This window comes from Taurulus bubalis (assembly GCF_910589615.1).
Source record: "Taurulus bubalis genome assembly, chromosome: 8".
Lineage (NCBI taxonomy): Eukaryota > Metazoa > Chordata > Actinopteri > Perciformes > Cottidae > Taurulus > Taurulus bubalis.
The window spans coordinates 5,083,128-5,099,790 of record NC_136596.1 but is presented as its reverse complement, the minus strand read 5'-3'; the positions used below and the strand labels follow the sequence as shown (position 1 = coordinate 5,099,790).

The window sequence follows — 16,663 nt, the reverse complement described above, 5'->3', positions numbered from 1 at the left end:
GCTGTCTCTCCGGTCCCCCGGTCAATAGAGTGTTGTGTCCACTCGGGCAAACACTGGATTGCCTTTTTGCAATTAGCTATACAACACAAACATTGAGCGGCACACAGGGAACGGGACCTGAGCACAAGTCAGCCTCAAAAGTCTTGCAAAGCCTCTTTAACTCAATGTATATTTGATTTTTTCATGCCCAGACTAACTGTTTGGACTCGTCGAATGTGTTACTCTGTTGGTGTTCTACTGAGCTGCTCAGTTCACAAGACGAACTTCAGAATAATTTGTCTTCCAATGGCTCCTCTTAGTCCATTTCATCTCAATTTCGACTGTTTACTCAGAGTAAATGTAGGCGGCGCATTTTACTTTCAATTTCATCAGTGTGTTTAGTCAAGGGAAGCCATAGCGTTGAACCTTCATTAGCTGGAGAGGCTATAGATCACCTCTGATTTAAAGTTGGGAGAATATCGAGCAGCCAGTCGATTCTGAATTACTTTGGAAGTCATGGCTTTTGATCATGTTAAAGCATGAGCCCTCTTTACTGCCAGCAATAACACGTTTCCCCTCGTTTCTTTTCTGCTTCTTCCAGACACCTTTGTGGCGCTGAACGGTAAGTATCCCACATTGTATGATCAAATAAAAGACAGGAGCTGCGTTTCATGTTCCCCCGGCCACACCCCTTCATCTAGTCAATCAATCATCCCCTCTCAAGCAAATGAAAACTCCTCCCACACGTGTAAAGACGGGTTATTAATGACTCATGCTTTTAACGGAATTCATTTCGTTCCTTCTTTTTCATAGACGTTCCCTCCAGTTACGAAGGTAATGAAACGAAGCTCGGTCGCTGCAATTCACTCCTCGTAGTGTTCCCCCCCCTTTTTGGAGTTCAGAATAAAGGACGTAGAGAAATTAGAAATGAAAAACCTGTAATCCTGATTCTATTCCCGTTCAGATTCTATTGCTTTCCCTTCCTTAATTGTTCCAACTCCTCTTCCCCCCTGTGCAACAGCATCGATTAGCCCTGACCTTTGCTTCTAATTGGATGGATCTGGTTGTTGGTGGTTTAAGACTCTGATGGTGCAGAAATGCTTCAGTGTGCACATTCAGCAGGACATGTGTGAACAGAGGGAGATTAGACCGGCCTGTTTAGAGTCGGGAAAGATCCGATGCCTTTCTGCCAACTGCCACCGAGCATGTGCAGCTGGCACCCAAAAAAAAATGCAAACATGCGCAGACAGACACACTTTTTTTCTGTTCCCAGAAAATACTCTCCTATTCAGACACCGTATCGCAATCACAGTGATGACGCGTTCAGCGCTCGAGTCGATTTAAAGAATGATAAACAGAAGTGATTAGCCTGCGGCGGAGCACCCACACATCCACCTTATTTTTTATGGTTTTCCGTAAATCTCTCTCTCTCTCTCTCTCTCTCTCACATACACTCACACACATACCTCGCAGCTGCCAGATCAAACAGTCAGATCCATACAGAATGACAAGAATAGATATTTTAAAGTCGTTCCAGAAAGCCCAGCTCTCTCTCTCTCTCTCTCTCTCTCTCTCTCTCTCCCTCTCTCTCTCTCTCTCTCTCTCCCTCACCCCCGTGGCTGTACCCCCACTGTGCTCCTCTCTCCTTTTGGAGATCCGGGGTCAGAAAAAAGGCATCTGTGTTGGTGTGCACCCCTATAGTGCTGAATATGCTCCCATAGGCTTGTCACGCACACACACACACACACACACACACACACACACACACACACACACACACACACACACACACACACACACACACACACACATACACACAGACAACACCCAGTTCACAACACCCCAAACAAAGTCTTAGCCGTTACCCAAGCCCCCCTCCGTCTATCTGTCAAGGGGTTGATATGGATTTGAAGATAAATAAATGCCCCCTCTTCATCCTCCTCTTCATCCTCCTCTCCTCCACTCCCGACTAGACACCCTCGCCTCTCTTTTAATCTGTAGAAAGAGAGGGATGTGCATCCGTCGGCAGTTTCTTTTTTCTTTCCCCTCCCTGATCCGCGGAGGAGCTCTGTGGCTCCGAGCTCTCTCTATGTGTGTCATCTGCCTGAATTGCACTTCCCCTGGCGGTGGGGGAATGAATTATAAAATAGGCCTGTCACACTAATCTCTCAGCCGTGGGCCAATAGTTAAATAAATCATTTTAATGATTGCCGTGGCACACGGAGGAGGAGGCTCCGGGTGGTGTTGTGCGTAGTCTACCAGCAGCATCACCGGCGTTAGCCCCGTGAAATGCTCCGCCCCTCTTCAAACAGCATAAACACACATTGAAAAAAGGCACTCGCACATCTGCACACACACACACACACACACACACACACACACACACACACACACACACACACACACACACACACACACACACACACATTGCTGTCACCTCCTCCGTGGGGAGAGCTCCACAGAGGCTGTTGATAAAAGTGTTGTCAGTCTTCATCAAGGGTGGATTTTTTTCTTCTTCTTTTATTGCATTATGTTAAATACAATATGTAGCTTGTGCAAAACTGTGGAGGGTGGCTTAAGTGTTAGCATGTGGGATGGTAATGTGATTAGCATGGTTCCAAAATTATCAGCCAGACAAAGCATATGCACAAACTCTGCTTATGAAAGAAAAGAGAGGTGGGCGTCGGATGCATGAAAACATTGTGCGTGTGACGTTCGGCGATAAATGTGAGAAGAGAAGGTATGATCCATCACTCGTGGATAAAAGAGCACTCTGTTGCAATTGTCACTCTGAGGTGCGAGAGCAGGTTGAGAGACATCCTGCGCGTGCTATTCTAGTTGCCGTCTCATCAGCGGTGTAACTTCCCGGCTGCGTTATGATACCCTCTTCAACTGTTGGCCTGCAGTTCGTTTAGCCATTAAGGAATTTAATTACAAGGAGGAGCCAAATCTGAGAAAATTCATTAAGTGTTAACGACACGTTTCTCATGATTGATCGAGCCTCGCCTGCTGAGGGCGTTGCTAAATAAAGATCACCGGCCCAGCAGGATAGTAAACGTTCGGGTTTAAAAGGTGGGAAAGTGGGGAAATAAGCGGAGAGGCCGGAAGTGGTAGGACACAAGTAAAGGAGGGAGGAGAGAGAAAGTTCACAGTTATCCTCGTTGCCGATAAATCTGCCAATTATTTTCCCAATTAATTATTTTGTCTAGAAGAAATATTCACATGTACTTCTTTACAGAGCCCAAGGTGTCGTGCAAAAATAAAATTATATTCAGTTCCATGAGACGAGGAAAAGCAGCAAATTCTGACACAACTTGAATTGGAAAGTTAGACTCAGACTATAGCAGAATGCTTGACAAGAGGAGGAGCATTCTCCACAGCTGAAGAAAAAGTTTCAGGCAGACTTTTCAACGGGAGCGATGGAAAGAAACTTTGTCTCTCGTCCTTCATATCAAAGGTAGGCACCCTATGGTGATTGTGGAGCAACGGGATTGTACTCAGGCCCAAAGGAGCTCTGCCATGTCAGTCAGAACAGGAGGGGAGAGAGTGAGAACGGCAGAGAGTGACAGGTAAAAAGAAAAAAGAAAAGAAAGGGCACGTCTATCCTGAGAAACACACGCACACACACACACACACACACACACACACACACATACACACACCACATTTGCTAATGAGTTACCCCGGGGTCACCATGGAGAAACACTTTGTTGCATCGCACATCCCGGCAGATGTCCTTATATGGGTGTGTGTGTACGCTTCAAAGGAGGAATAGATTGTGTGTGTGTGTGTGTGTGTGTGTGTGTGTGTGTGTGTGTTTGCTCCCCTGCTGCCCTGTGCTCACATGCACTGAAGCCAGTCCCCCTTCTGCCTCGAGCGTCGGGTTAACCTGTGTTGTGTCCGGCAGGCCACCATCACCGCCACCATCACCGCACCCTCTCCCTGCCCACCTCGGCCCCGCCCGAGGCCGCTGAGGGCCCCCTGGGGCGGGGCCGCATGGTGGAGCGGAAGGACCTCCCCATGAGCTCAGACAAAGGGGAGGACCCCTACGTAGCCGTGCCCTCTCAGACCCAGCCCGAAGCCAATGGTAAGCCTTGGAACACAACAGCGAGCAGTCAATCTGGTCCATTGTCACCTGTGGAAAGGGAGGGGGAGGGAGGGAGGGGAGGCGGGAGGGAGGGTTGTGTAATTGAGATTTACGGCTGCCTGGCTGCTTCCAGCTGACGAGGTGTAGAGATGGTGGATCGCTTTCTCTCCAGGGGACAAATTGTCTCACACTGTGCACGTAAGCACCCCCCCTAAAAGAAACATGTGCAAACACACCTACGTCACATTATGCAGACACATAGTACACATTCTGCGCTCGTTTAGACACATCCAGACAAACGCGCTCGGCAGGATGGATTTATTATCAACGGGCCGTAATGTCCCACAGGAGATGTAATATCCACACCATTACACCGTCGGAAGAAGAACGGATAAAAAACGCAGAGGTATTTATTTCCCGGAGAAGACGGCTCCGTCATGCTTTGCGACGCAGTGACATGACATTGAACGCCCGCCCTTCCCCCCCCCCCCCCCCCCCCCCCCCCCCCCCCTCGTGTTAACAACCTGCCTAATGCCGCACATCCTCAAGGACGATCCGCTGGGTAGATGAGTCAGAGGGAAGAGTGTAGAACGACGCACATCAGAGGGGGAGAGTAAGAAAAATAATTTAATTAAAAGGTCACTGCAGCATGTTGTGTCCCTTAATAAAAACACTTCTATTACGGACCATGCAACATGCAGAGGCATCATCACCGAGGCTTTGAGGAGATATAGATGGTTAATTAATGATGGTGTTTCATTCCCAGTCGGGGCTTTCTATAGACAGACTGTGTAGAAAGAAGATGAAAGTGGCGGAGTTATTGACATTATGCGGTATGATAAGGAACGAAGCGAGCTAAAGGGCGGGCCGGATGGGTAAAACAAACACTTTCACTCAGGAGACCGTCGTTCGAGTCCCGTGTGAAACCTAAAAAAGAAAAGTAAACGTTGAATCCTCGCTTGTCGCGTAATGTTATGTCAGAAAAGCGAGCGACGCTTGTTGTTTTACCGTTGTCGCGTTGCGTTGGCACGTTTCATTGTTAAAAACGTTTTTCATTGTTGTAAAAAATGTGGCAAACGTTTCTTCAAATCTGGGGATAAATTTAATTTAAACTACTATTACTATTGTTATTTTACATGCAATATATCCTCAGGTTTTAAGAAACGTTTGCCAATTTTTTTCTTCTGCCGAATGCTTTGCACAGCGTCAAACGAAATCAAAAAACCACTGAACTTTCACAAAGCCAGAGTTCACATCACTGTGAAATCCCTTCAGAACAGTCGTACGTATCGACAGGTTTACATTTTTTGTGACCTGAATGCAACGTCAACACATGGAGAGTCACAAAACCGGAGCTGGACAGAAAAACAAAACCGTCTGGAAGCAGTCAGGCGCCCAGCGGGTCGATCCAGGAGCACAATGGTGGCCGAGACTTCAGACAGCATGCCTACAGCCAGCATCACAACATGCTGCTGCTTCCCTTGTTGCCTTTACCTGAGCAGGTGTAATGCTACTCCAACCTCACCATTAATGCTGAGGCATGCTAGGATGTTTTTTAAAAAAAACTCTATATATATATATTATTATTATATTATATATATGTTTTGGGGGCCGGGACGCTCAGGTAACTGCAACAGGGCTTCACATTTCAAAACAATGCTTCCTGCTGTTTTTTTTCTGTACAATCATTATTATTATGATTTTTACAAGACACCTTTGCAGCTTGTTTCTGTATTTATCAGTTATATTTCAATTTCAGCTCAACTATCTTTTCTTTTTTTTTCCTTTTCTATATATACAAGTCAGCTCTGATGAGATTTGTTTGATTTTCTTGTGTTGGTTTCTTGTGAGCAGTTGATATTTTGCATGGCTTGGTCTGAGACTGTTTTTTTTTTCTTTTTTTTGCTATTTATATATTTGCCTTTTTCTTCCCCTTTTGAATGCTTTGATGGTATTAAGCACAGTTTTGCCTCCATGCAGCTTAATGCTTTTCAGCATGGCAAATCGAGCACCACAGTGAGCAGCATTCATTCCCCGCTCCACCCATCCTGCCTCCTCTTCCTTCCCGTCGCCATCACTTTTATTGGCTTCAGGTGTCAACTGTACTGTGAAAACTTAGCAAAACTGCGTATGTGAAAGTGGAAATGGAATCAATCTATGAGAAATTATTACAGAGTCAGAAAGTTTAATATCCCGCATCTTAATGGGAAGGAGATAAATCCATGAGGCGCATTTTACAGAAGCAATAAGGAAGAAAGATTTAACCATGCCATCAATCTCTCGAATTAAGTCAAAAAAAAGTGTATGTTTGAGTGAGGACGTATTAGCTCATAACCAAAGTCGTTTGCAAGCTTGTTTGCGATTTAAAAAATAAATTACAATTACTCCCCAACTTTTTTCATTTGCAGTTGAGACATTGCAGAATCTTATCTGCTAATGAATATTACAGTTCTGCCAATATGTATTAGCCCGACACCACCGTAGTAATTAGAAAGGCTGCAAAGTGATGAGTATTCACACGCTGAGGATACTTAGCACCCAACGGCATCATTATCAGCCATTCCAGTGGGACCGTCGCGGTTGCCAGGTGGCCGCTTGTGTTTCGCAGTACATTTGAGCATGGTGTCTGTCTGTCTGCCTGTCTGTCTGCCTGGGCCTCATCTGTCTCTGTTATATTTTCCTGCACCCCTGTCACCCCGACCATACACCTCTCCCATGGCCCACCATCGCCCCAGACCATCTGCTGCCATTGTGATCAGTCTCCCTTCCACAGGACCTCTCATCTGACTGGGAAGGCATGTTCCAAGGCTATACCTTACCTAGTGCAATTTAATTCCTGAAACCAATTTATGGAGACCCCCCCATTGCCCCTCCCCCTACCTATCTCTGTCTGTTTCCCTCCTCCATCTCTGCACCTCCTCCTCCTCCTCCTCCCTCGTAGTCTGTCTCTTCTCCAACTAGAGTCATATCTCTTCCCCTGTCTGCAGGAATGAATCCTTGCCCTGCCCCCCATCCCCGCTCTCTCTCCTCTTTCTACCTCTCTCTCTCTGTCAGGATCCCCCCCCCACCCCCCTCAACCCGACCTGTAGCCACCGCTGTGTTGCTCCAATTTATGGGTTCATTACAGCAGCAATCCAGGGAAGAAGGAAAAAGGGAGAGGAGGAAGAGAAGAGGGATGGAGAGCGACAACAGGGGAAGAGACATGGGAGATGAGGGAAGGGGAGAGGGGGAGGGGTGGCATGATAAAGATTTATTAAACATAACAGTACAATAATGTAGTGGTGAAGGTTATAAGGGAGGGAGTGCAGAGATAGGAGGTGGACAAACTGGCTGAAAGACAGAATTGAAGAAACAAGGGGGAATAAAAGAGGATATACGATGTAGAAAGATACCACAGCGTTTCTCTCTATCCCTCCCAGTCATTTGTTTTCATACTAGGCCACAATTTTAACCCTGAACTGTCCACGTTTCTCAGCTAACGCAACTAATCTTGGACGATGCAAACAAAATTATACAATGTATGCACTTTTTACTAGCAAAGCTAATCTATTTAGAAAGTAGGAGCAGGTATAATGTTTTTTTTGTCAACCAACATAATAAGGATGTTAATTTGCAGAACATGAAATGTCAGCAAAACCGCCCCTGATTATGTGTTTCATTATCGGTTCTCCCATAATATCTGCACGAAGCAACAAAAGCATGATTAAACCATTTGCTGACTCCAGGTATAATGGAGTAATGTCTACCTGAGCAGAGGATGAAGTCACTCTCCCTCTGTGTGTTTGTTGGCACAGTTAGCACTGTTAGCACAGTTAGCGGCGAGCTACTGGCTCAGCCGTTGGCGTGTGTATTATAAATGCTCCCAATCCAATATGTTGCACCTTTTAAGGTTAGGGGAATATACGGGTCGTGGTTGAATATTTAAAGAAATAATCAGTGACTGGAAAGACAAAACAGGATGAGTTGACATTAATGTTTTTTGCCAAACTTTAATCAAAGTCTCTCTGGTGTCACTTTGTACCCCCATTATCCACCCCGAACATCCCCCAGTGACTTGTGCATGTGGTATATATACACTACAATGGAGACAATGAGGGAAAAAATGAATAAAGAAAATAACATTGCATGTGAACATAATCCAGGCGGCTATTACATTTCTCAACATAGCTTTGAAGGGAAATCAGTATTACATAAACGTAATTTAGGAGACACGGTTGTCTGTGATATGGTTTTGTTTTCTCATGCTCATTATGATTCACAGGAGGACTATTCACAAGTGCCAATCGACTGAAGACGATGCAGTGTTTACATCTTGAGAAACACCAAACATGAGTTGTGATTTCAAATCTGAGGAACCACAATATTGTTTTCCAACACCCGTGTTTCCAAAACATGGCATTATGATGACATTTCATTGCCATTAGACGAGCGCTTGTGAAGTGTATTGAGAGATATGAATTCCCTTCATGGATTTAATGGTAATACCAACTACTACGACTCTGACAGCTGCTCTGCAAGTGTTATTTTCAGCTGCAGGCAGCTTTCTGACACCTGTGTGCCGAGGTGAGGCTCTTATGATGGAGGGGTGGGATGACCTCGCTCCGACAGGGATACAGCTCAATTATTTTTTTCATGCCAAAACGTCTTGCTGGCTTGAGCATTTCAAATCACCTCACTTTCTGGAAGGCAGTTGAAAGAACATTTCACCATCGTTATTGGGGGATGGCATGCCAATCTCAAATGTTAGCTGTAGTTATGTGGGGGGGACTGTCAAGTACGTCCAGTCCTAGCAGAGAAAATATCTGGGGGTTTTGTGACCAGTACAATTCTGGTTTAAAACTACTTGCAGTGCACAGTATACACATGATGCACACAAGGAATTCAAGCTGGTAGCTGTGATCGTATGTAGTTTGGTAACATCCCTCTAACCACTGAGAAATCCCCATTTTAGCTCTGCAAACTAAACCAAAAGAAACAGCTCGTGCAAAATGGACCAAAAGAGAGGTTAGCACATAGACTGTCTATAAGAAGTGGACGTAGTCAATGTGACATCACCCATTAGTTTGGGGACCGCCACTTTGCAGCCTCAAGTTCTGCATTTTGTCGGTCGCCATCTTGTTTTTTTTTGCAACCAGAAGTTGACGGTGGAGGTGGAGCCCAGTACAACCAATACTGAATATGACATTTTTATGTGCCCAAAACTCACAAGTAACTTCCATGAACTGATAATAGGGTTAATGTTAAAGATAAAGACAAAGCAACCTGTCAATCACAAGGTAGCCCGCCCTTAAGAGCACTCTAAATGAACCATCATTTACTAAATGGACATGTTATATTGAAGAAGACTTGAAACTAGAGATTGAGACATAAACTCATGTTTATAATGTTTACTGAGGGAATAAATCAAGAGAGAAGTAGGGTCATTTATATAGACTTCTATACAACCAGAGGAATCGCCCCCTGCTTGCCATGAGAAAGAATTCAAGTTGACGATTTAACTTTTCAGAGCCGCAGGTTACCGCCTGCCTTAGTAGCCATTAATCTTGAATGTGGTCATTATATAAATACCACACATTACCTTTCAGCTCTATTCCTCTCTCCCACTAGTGAGCAAAAAGAGCCAGAGGAAGGATTTCTTGGTTGTCTGACTACGGAGACTTGTCTCCTTTCAAATTACTCGTCCTTGGAAGCGAGCCGACGAGATTAGACGCTTTAGTTTAACAGGAACTCTGCTCACTGTCAGATGAAGAGTTTGGCTGGTGACATTTCTTCAGCAGGCTATGAGGGCGATTGGGTAATTTAATGTCGGAAGTTGCATATGTCCTTGCAGTAGAATGATAGGATTTAGGTTAATCCCATAAAAAAAGGATGATAGGATTTATGTTCAAAGTTGGTGGAGTGGTCCTTTAAGGTCGGACGACTGCACTGTAGCAAAGACAAATACAGGTTGTTTTGGGTCAAATGATCCTACGACTGTTATAACACCTTCATTAGTGTTTTAACAGCAGGATTGAGTTCCTCGCCAGAGATTGTGATAGATCTCTGTGAGGCGGCCGCATTATTCGCAGCTCATTGTTAATCATAACAGAAACATTGGCCTGGATGTTTTCCCGGCGTTGCGCACTTCCCCGACTGACGTCAAGCTATAAGACGTAATTTCCTCCACTGATTAGCTTATTGTTCTCTCGGGCCGCTTTTGTTTTTTTCTCCACGCACATTTGCTGCTCACTATTCCATTTGAATGTTTTGGTTATGCTTTTCAGTAAAGACCTCTTGCCTTTTGCCAGTCTCGTACAAAAGCTTTTGCTTTGTCTCCTTTGGCCGCGTGAGACCGAATCTCATATCACGGCAGCTCATCCTTTTGTGCCTTTGCAGCCCGTCTAAACCCACATTCAGCCGTCATTATTCTGCTTTGAACAGAATTTAAACGGTCACGTCCACGACGGCCATGAGAGAGCCACTCATGGAGGAGATACCGACCGAGTCTTTGTGCTCTGCAGGGACTGCACAGGGCCCGTTTCATATGGAAACATTAATGAGTGATTATCCATTGTCACTGGATGAATTACAAAACCTTTCGCTCATGCATAGAAGGCGGATGCTCGTCTAACATTTTCAGCAGCCATAGCATGATAAAATGCACTTGAGTGGGTCAGCGACAGTGACTCATCAAGATTGAGTACTACTTATCAGGAGGTAGCTTTAAAACAAGGAGGGGGGCTGTCTTGAACTCAGAAATAATTGCATTAATTGTTGTTGCTGTGTTTTTCACGCTGGGCAGCCCTTTTTCACCAGTCTATCACCTATTAATACACGCCATGCTGGTGTCATCTTCAGGCATCAAACAGCGGATGATTAACGTTCCCGGGGAGGTGTAATTCAGCTTGATTTCCTCTGAGCATTAAATACTGCAGATTGTATTCACGGAGGTGGAGAGGTTAGTGCATCGGTGTTAATACCAGAGGTGCAGAATGATATAATTAGAGCTTTTATTGTAACTTAACTGGCTCATCAATATGCTGCGCATGAACGCTTTCATATTGAATAACCCCATTAATGCGAGAGCCTCTCGAAACGTCAACAGACACAAGACACACTGGGATAATATCCTAACCGGGGATTAAATGGAACTTCATTAATTGCCGTCACCATCGAAACGGCGTTGTCCTTTTAAAAAAAGAACAGAACATACTCTTCTCCCGTCCTTCATCTTTTTTCTTCCGCTCCATTCGTTAGCGAGGTCCAGGGTTCCCGCCTCCCAACAAGTGAGCGTCAGTTTCGTGTGATTAGGATTCCTATCGCTCCGCAGACAGTGTCTTTGTGTAACAGCCCCGTAGTCAGAGGTTAGGGCCTCGCCGTAACCTCTCTGTGATGTTTAACTACCTTTGAAGTTTTCCCCCCAACACCAACACAAAGACGAGGCCTGTGGGCTCGAGTCAGTTGGTGCTTCTGAAGAGATTAAAAACCAGTGTAAGGGCGCCTATGTGTGTCAGACGAGACTGAGAGAGAGAGAGAGAGAGAGAGAGAGAGAGAGAGAGAGAGAAGATTGCAATGTTCCTGATTCACAAGCAAGTGTGTTGCCGACCCCGGCTGTTTTGACAGCGAGAAATATCCGAGTATCTGAGATATGTGTTTAATATCTGAATGTTGAGGCCCGAGGCGTCGTGATATTCAAATCAATTCAAACCGCGCCGAGAGAAACCGCAGGACGCCTGACGTTGCATTCTGGGAAGCGAAGGCAAGAGTCGATGACTCGTCACCGTACAGTCAGGACCTCAGGGAGACGAGGACAGGAGCAGGAAATCTGCGAGTTTGAAGCGACGCTTTTGATACTTCTCAAGGTCACGCTGTTGAGAGAGTTTTGAAAAGTTTTGGCAAGATCGGCCAAAAAAAAAAAAAAAAAAAAAAGAAGGAAAACGGGCCCGGGAAAAATAAAACAGAAACCCTGAAGTCCTGTGATTCGACAGGAGACGCCCCCGTGTCCTCCGTGGCTACTTACATTCTCTTTGATGTGAGCATGAGGAACAATTCCTCACATGAAAGATGGAAGTCTTCAAAGATTCCTATTTTTTCTTTCTCATGCGTTTCACCCAGAGGCCTCGGGCTAAGTACCATCCGGAAGTGTGTGCGTTAGGGAGACGCGTGAGTGATGGATGGATGGATGGAAGGGGAGGAGAGAGAAAGAGAAAGACATTTTGTTTTGTTTTCAATAGGCAGACAGGAAGGAGCATGCAGTGCAGGTTAAAAAGAGGCTTTAACCTCGGCCGCCACACCTGAGTAGAAGACAAAGACGCTCGCCTCCCTTCGCCGGAACGGACGACCGTTCGGCTCGGCTCCCCTCCGTCTTTGACATTCAACGGGAAATCCGACGAGGGGCAACCTTTAGCGGCAATAAATTCACCCTCATGAAAATTCATAACAGTTTCGACTCGCTCTTTCAGCGAGCGAGCGCCGGAGACAGAGACGGATGAACGTATTTACTTCTAACAGGGATTATGGAGAGGAAAAACAGAGGTTCGCTAAAGTATTTGTTTATGCATGCACTTTCATTTTCTAGGAGTTTTTCCTCGAGGCTCCTCACCTCGTGTGAAGCTTCGACTCCCTCTTCCTCTGGGCCTTTGTTCGCAGCTGCCCTCCAAACGCCACCCCGTCACCGCTGTGGTCGCTGCCAAAGGATGATAACTCACAGACACCGCGAGGTTATGATTACAGCCGCTCCCCGTCTCCACTCGCCGCATGGAGGCCGAACAGCACGAGAGAAACAAGTCAGAAAAGTGATCTGCGGTTTCTCTGAGAAGGAGAGAAGTGGCTGAAAGTGTGGAGAAGGAGAAAGAAGGGAAAAAAAGATCTAAGTGAGGACAAAATGAAAGATAGCAGCGAGGAAAAGTGTCTCTCTGGTTGTCGGGAGTGACTGTGCGAGATGGGAAGCAGATGCTTGGTCGGTTTGGGTCGACCCTTAATGCTTCACTGCAGATAGCACTCATCACGTCTCACTCTATCTACACAGCGGGTCCTCGATAAGAACCATTTTGGCCCGAAAAACCTTTTGTCTAACACCAAATGAGTTACGGCCGAGCCGCGTCTTGTCGGCACTCTAAAGAGAAACAGTTTTTTGTTGTTTTTACGATTAATGAACAGAGCTTTTTTTTTAATCCGGGTTGAGCTTCAGAGTCAAAGCAGAGACTCGGGTATATTGCTCAGTGCTTTACGAGATTTTAAGTCACGTCTTTGGACTAATGAAGTATGACTGCAGCGAGCGAGGATTATGAATGTTAGTTTAAGAGAGTCTGGATTTCGCTTCCATGAGAACAGATTAGCGCGTTGTCTGCGTTATGTCTCGCTGAGGAGACACAGAAAGGAGATATTCTCCGAGTGCGTCCTCGGTGACACAGACGAGCCGAAAAGCCCAAACACGATTACCCGGCCCCTTCTGGATTTGACTGGTTTATTGCAAATAACGCTTCATTTGTGGCGTCGTCTTTTTTTTTGGAAGATTGCAGAACAAATTGAAACACTTCTATGAGTATCTGCAGTGAATTGATTCATGGAAACAGAAAATTGCAACAATTACGCTCGTTGACATTTATTTGATTTACTGTTTGCAGCTCATACTGCAATGCCAGGGTTCTTCAGGCAAACAAAACAAACACAATGCATGTTCGTGTCGCTGTATAAGTATAAGAAATGACATATTTGGAACAATTTTCGACATTTTCTACGTTTTGTTTCACTTTTCAAAGTGACTTTTGACTGAAAATCGGACTTATAAACCAAATAGATTCAGTGCAAACACACGCTGAACAGTGTAATGTATGTGTGTGAATGCATGTGTCCAACATGGAGTCACTGTGGGAGCGCTTTAACGTGACGGAGCCCACCTGCCTAATCCCCTGTCTGAGGTAGCTGATCAGTGTTGGCCACGGGTCATGTGTGAAGATGTTATAAATCTCTCTCTGGACCGGTGTGTTTAACCCAAGCAACAGAGTGCTGCATTAGATGTCCACATCCATCAGCAGGCTGGAGGTTATCATCTGAGTGAGTGTGTGTGTGTGTGTGTGTGTGTGCAGATTGTTGTTGACCCCATTTCATTACCCGCAACCTGCTGCCCCCGCTGCTCTCCCACCGCCAGGACGCTTCGCATCTGCTTTTATTGAATTATCTTTTATTTGGCCACATCGCAGCGTGTCTTTTGAAAGTGGCGCTTTCACAAGACACTGATGACACAGCTCATTGGATTTAATGCCTAATCAGAGGCTTTTTAATGCGTCCTCTGTGATTCATGAGATTGGATCCAAGATGTATGAAAAGTAGCCCATTTGCATCCGCGAGGAGAAAAGAGATTCGGGTATTTCAGACTCCCTTTATCTGCGTTCATATCTTTTTTTTTCATTTCAGCGGAGGGTTTTATCTCGGATTTAAAATGTGAATCATAATCACCCCTCCAAAACGCATTTTCAGTCTAAAATTGGATTTTCTGGGAAACATTGGATGTTGCTACATCGAGCCTCCATTCGTCATTCGTGCTCCTTTTGAGAAGGTGCTCCTTATGATGGGATAAGCCCGTCTTCATTTGCATGTTTTTGATGAAATTATTGAAACCTCTAATCTTTTTACCCACAAAATACTGTTTGATTTCAGTAATTCAATATTGTTTCCTATTATTTTGTTGGTCTAAAAATAAGCGTGTCTCCCAGCAGCTCTTCCCACAGCCGTTTAATCCCCGCCGGTCTCAATGTCCTCTCCGCGTCTCTCTGCAGGTGTGATCCGTGAGAGCTACCAGAAGGGTCGTGACCAGCTGGTTCCCGTGACCTTGCTGGCCATCGCCGTCATCCTCGCCTTCGCCATGGGCGCCATCTTCTCTGGCATCATCGTCTACTGCGTCTGCGACCACCGGCGGCGAGACATCGACCTGACGGGGCGCAAGGAAAAGGACAACCACCACCTCCACTCCCGCCGGGGTTCCATGAACAGCGTGACCAAGCTGACGGGCCTGTTTGAGACGCAGGCCAAAGATGGCCGCCCCGAGGCCATCCTCACCCCTCTGATGCACAACGGGAGGCTCACGCCCAACGGGAAGATGCTGATAAAAGCAGACCAGCACCACCTGGACCTCGCCGCTCTGCCGACGCCGGAGTCCACCCCGATGCAGCCGCGGCGTAAACCCAGCCGAGGCAGCCGGGAGTGGGAGAGGAACCAGAACCTCATCAACGCTTGCACCAAGGATATGCCGTCAATGGGCTCGCCCGTCATCTCCACGGACCTGCCCCTGAGGGCCTCGCCGGGCCACATCCCCAGCGTGGTGGTCCTGCCTCTGCCGCAGCACCAGCACCAGCTCCAGCCTCACCTGCAGCAGCATCAGCACTCCTACCAGCACGAGTACGTGGAGCAGCCGCACCACGGCGACATGGGCATGGGCCACGGCGTCATGGACGACCAGGGGGCCACCCTGGAGTACAAGACGGTCAAGGGCCCCTGTCACAACCTCAGCATGGTGGATCAGGACGGGGCGCTGCCGCCGCGCGTGCCCCAGCGAGAGGCCTCGCTCACCATCCCCCCGGCCGTCCCGCAGATGGGCAAGCGCCTGGAGGTCCACTCGTCAGTCTACGGGCTCCGGAAGGGATCGGCGTCCGGAGCGTCCGGATCCTCCGCCCTCAAGAGGCACAACACCAACTCGTCTAACTCCTCCCATTTGGCGAGGCATCACAGCTTCAACCGCGTGGAGACGCCGCCCCCGGCGCCTCAGAGGGTGGACTCCATACAAATGACAGCACAGGGCATATCTCTGTCACGGCAGCCTGGAATGAGCTCCTACGGGTCACTGCCTCGAACGGGCATCAAATATCTCAAGCCCGACGTCCCCCCCAAACCCTCCGTAGTCTCACTCTCCACAAAAGTCAAGTCCAGTGACTTCTGCACATAGTCAGCTACTTATCCGGTCGGTCCAATGTGAACAGCAGTGAAAGGGTTCTTTTTTTTCCAGAACGAGAGAAAAAACTGGGAATACTGTACAACTTGCATCTCTTTTTAGTGTTTTTTTTTGTTTCGTTTGTTTCGGTGTACAGTACAGTGCGACACAGTTCTTTTTTTTTTTTTTAAGGAAAACACTTTCTTTTTTATATAAATATGTAAATATTATACAACTGGTTGTCGTCATTTTTGTTTCTCGTCACGGAGCTCCCGGTCCCCCCCCACCCGACCCCCCCTTAGTGTACGCACACGTGGGAACGCCTGCGCACCCGAAGCAGAAGACGATGCTTCATCCGACGGCGCCCTGTAGCATCCAAGACGGTGGCTCTCTTGTTTGTGGTGTCTTTGGCCACCGGGACTTGACTTGATACTTTATCACGCTGGTTTAAAAAAAAAAAAAAGAAGCACACAAAGCAGAGAGGGGGAGTTTGGAGCCTTGAGGACTGGGACATCTGAGCGAGCGAGCACTCTGAGCTCGGACTGAAAAGGACAGACGGCTCTGCCGACTTCTGTCAGAAACTGTGAAAAAGCCTCTCAGTGTTACAGCAATCAAGTCCTGCCTGGGTTTTAACTAAACGCCTGGGCCAGAGGAAATCTTCTACTGTACTGGAATCTGAATAACACATGACT

The 16,663-nt window shown here is 46.6% G+C and overlaps 1 protein-coding gene across 1 annotated transcript in view; it reads left to right on the top strand.

Moving 5' to 3' along the window:
- Nucleotides 1–15,986, top strand: part of sema6a (sema domain, transmembrane domain (TM), and cytoplasmic domain, (semaphorin) 6A) — a gene marked incomplete at both ends in the record, with an annotated part of 51,941 nt that extends 35,955 nt beyond the window's left edge. The window contains 4 exons of the mRNA XM_079222522.1: nucleotides 581–601; nucleotides 793–813; nucleotides 3,887–4,066; nucleotides 14,824–15,986. Coding sequence (XP_079078648.1) covers nucleotides 581–601; nucleotides 793–813; nucleotides 3,887–4,066; nucleotides 14,824–15,986 — 1,385 coding nt within the window. The remainder of the gene's footprint in view (nucleotides 1–580; nucleotides 602–792; nucleotides 814–3,886; nucleotides 4,067–14,823) is intronic.
- Nucleotides 15,987–16,663: the final 677 nt, after the last annotated feature.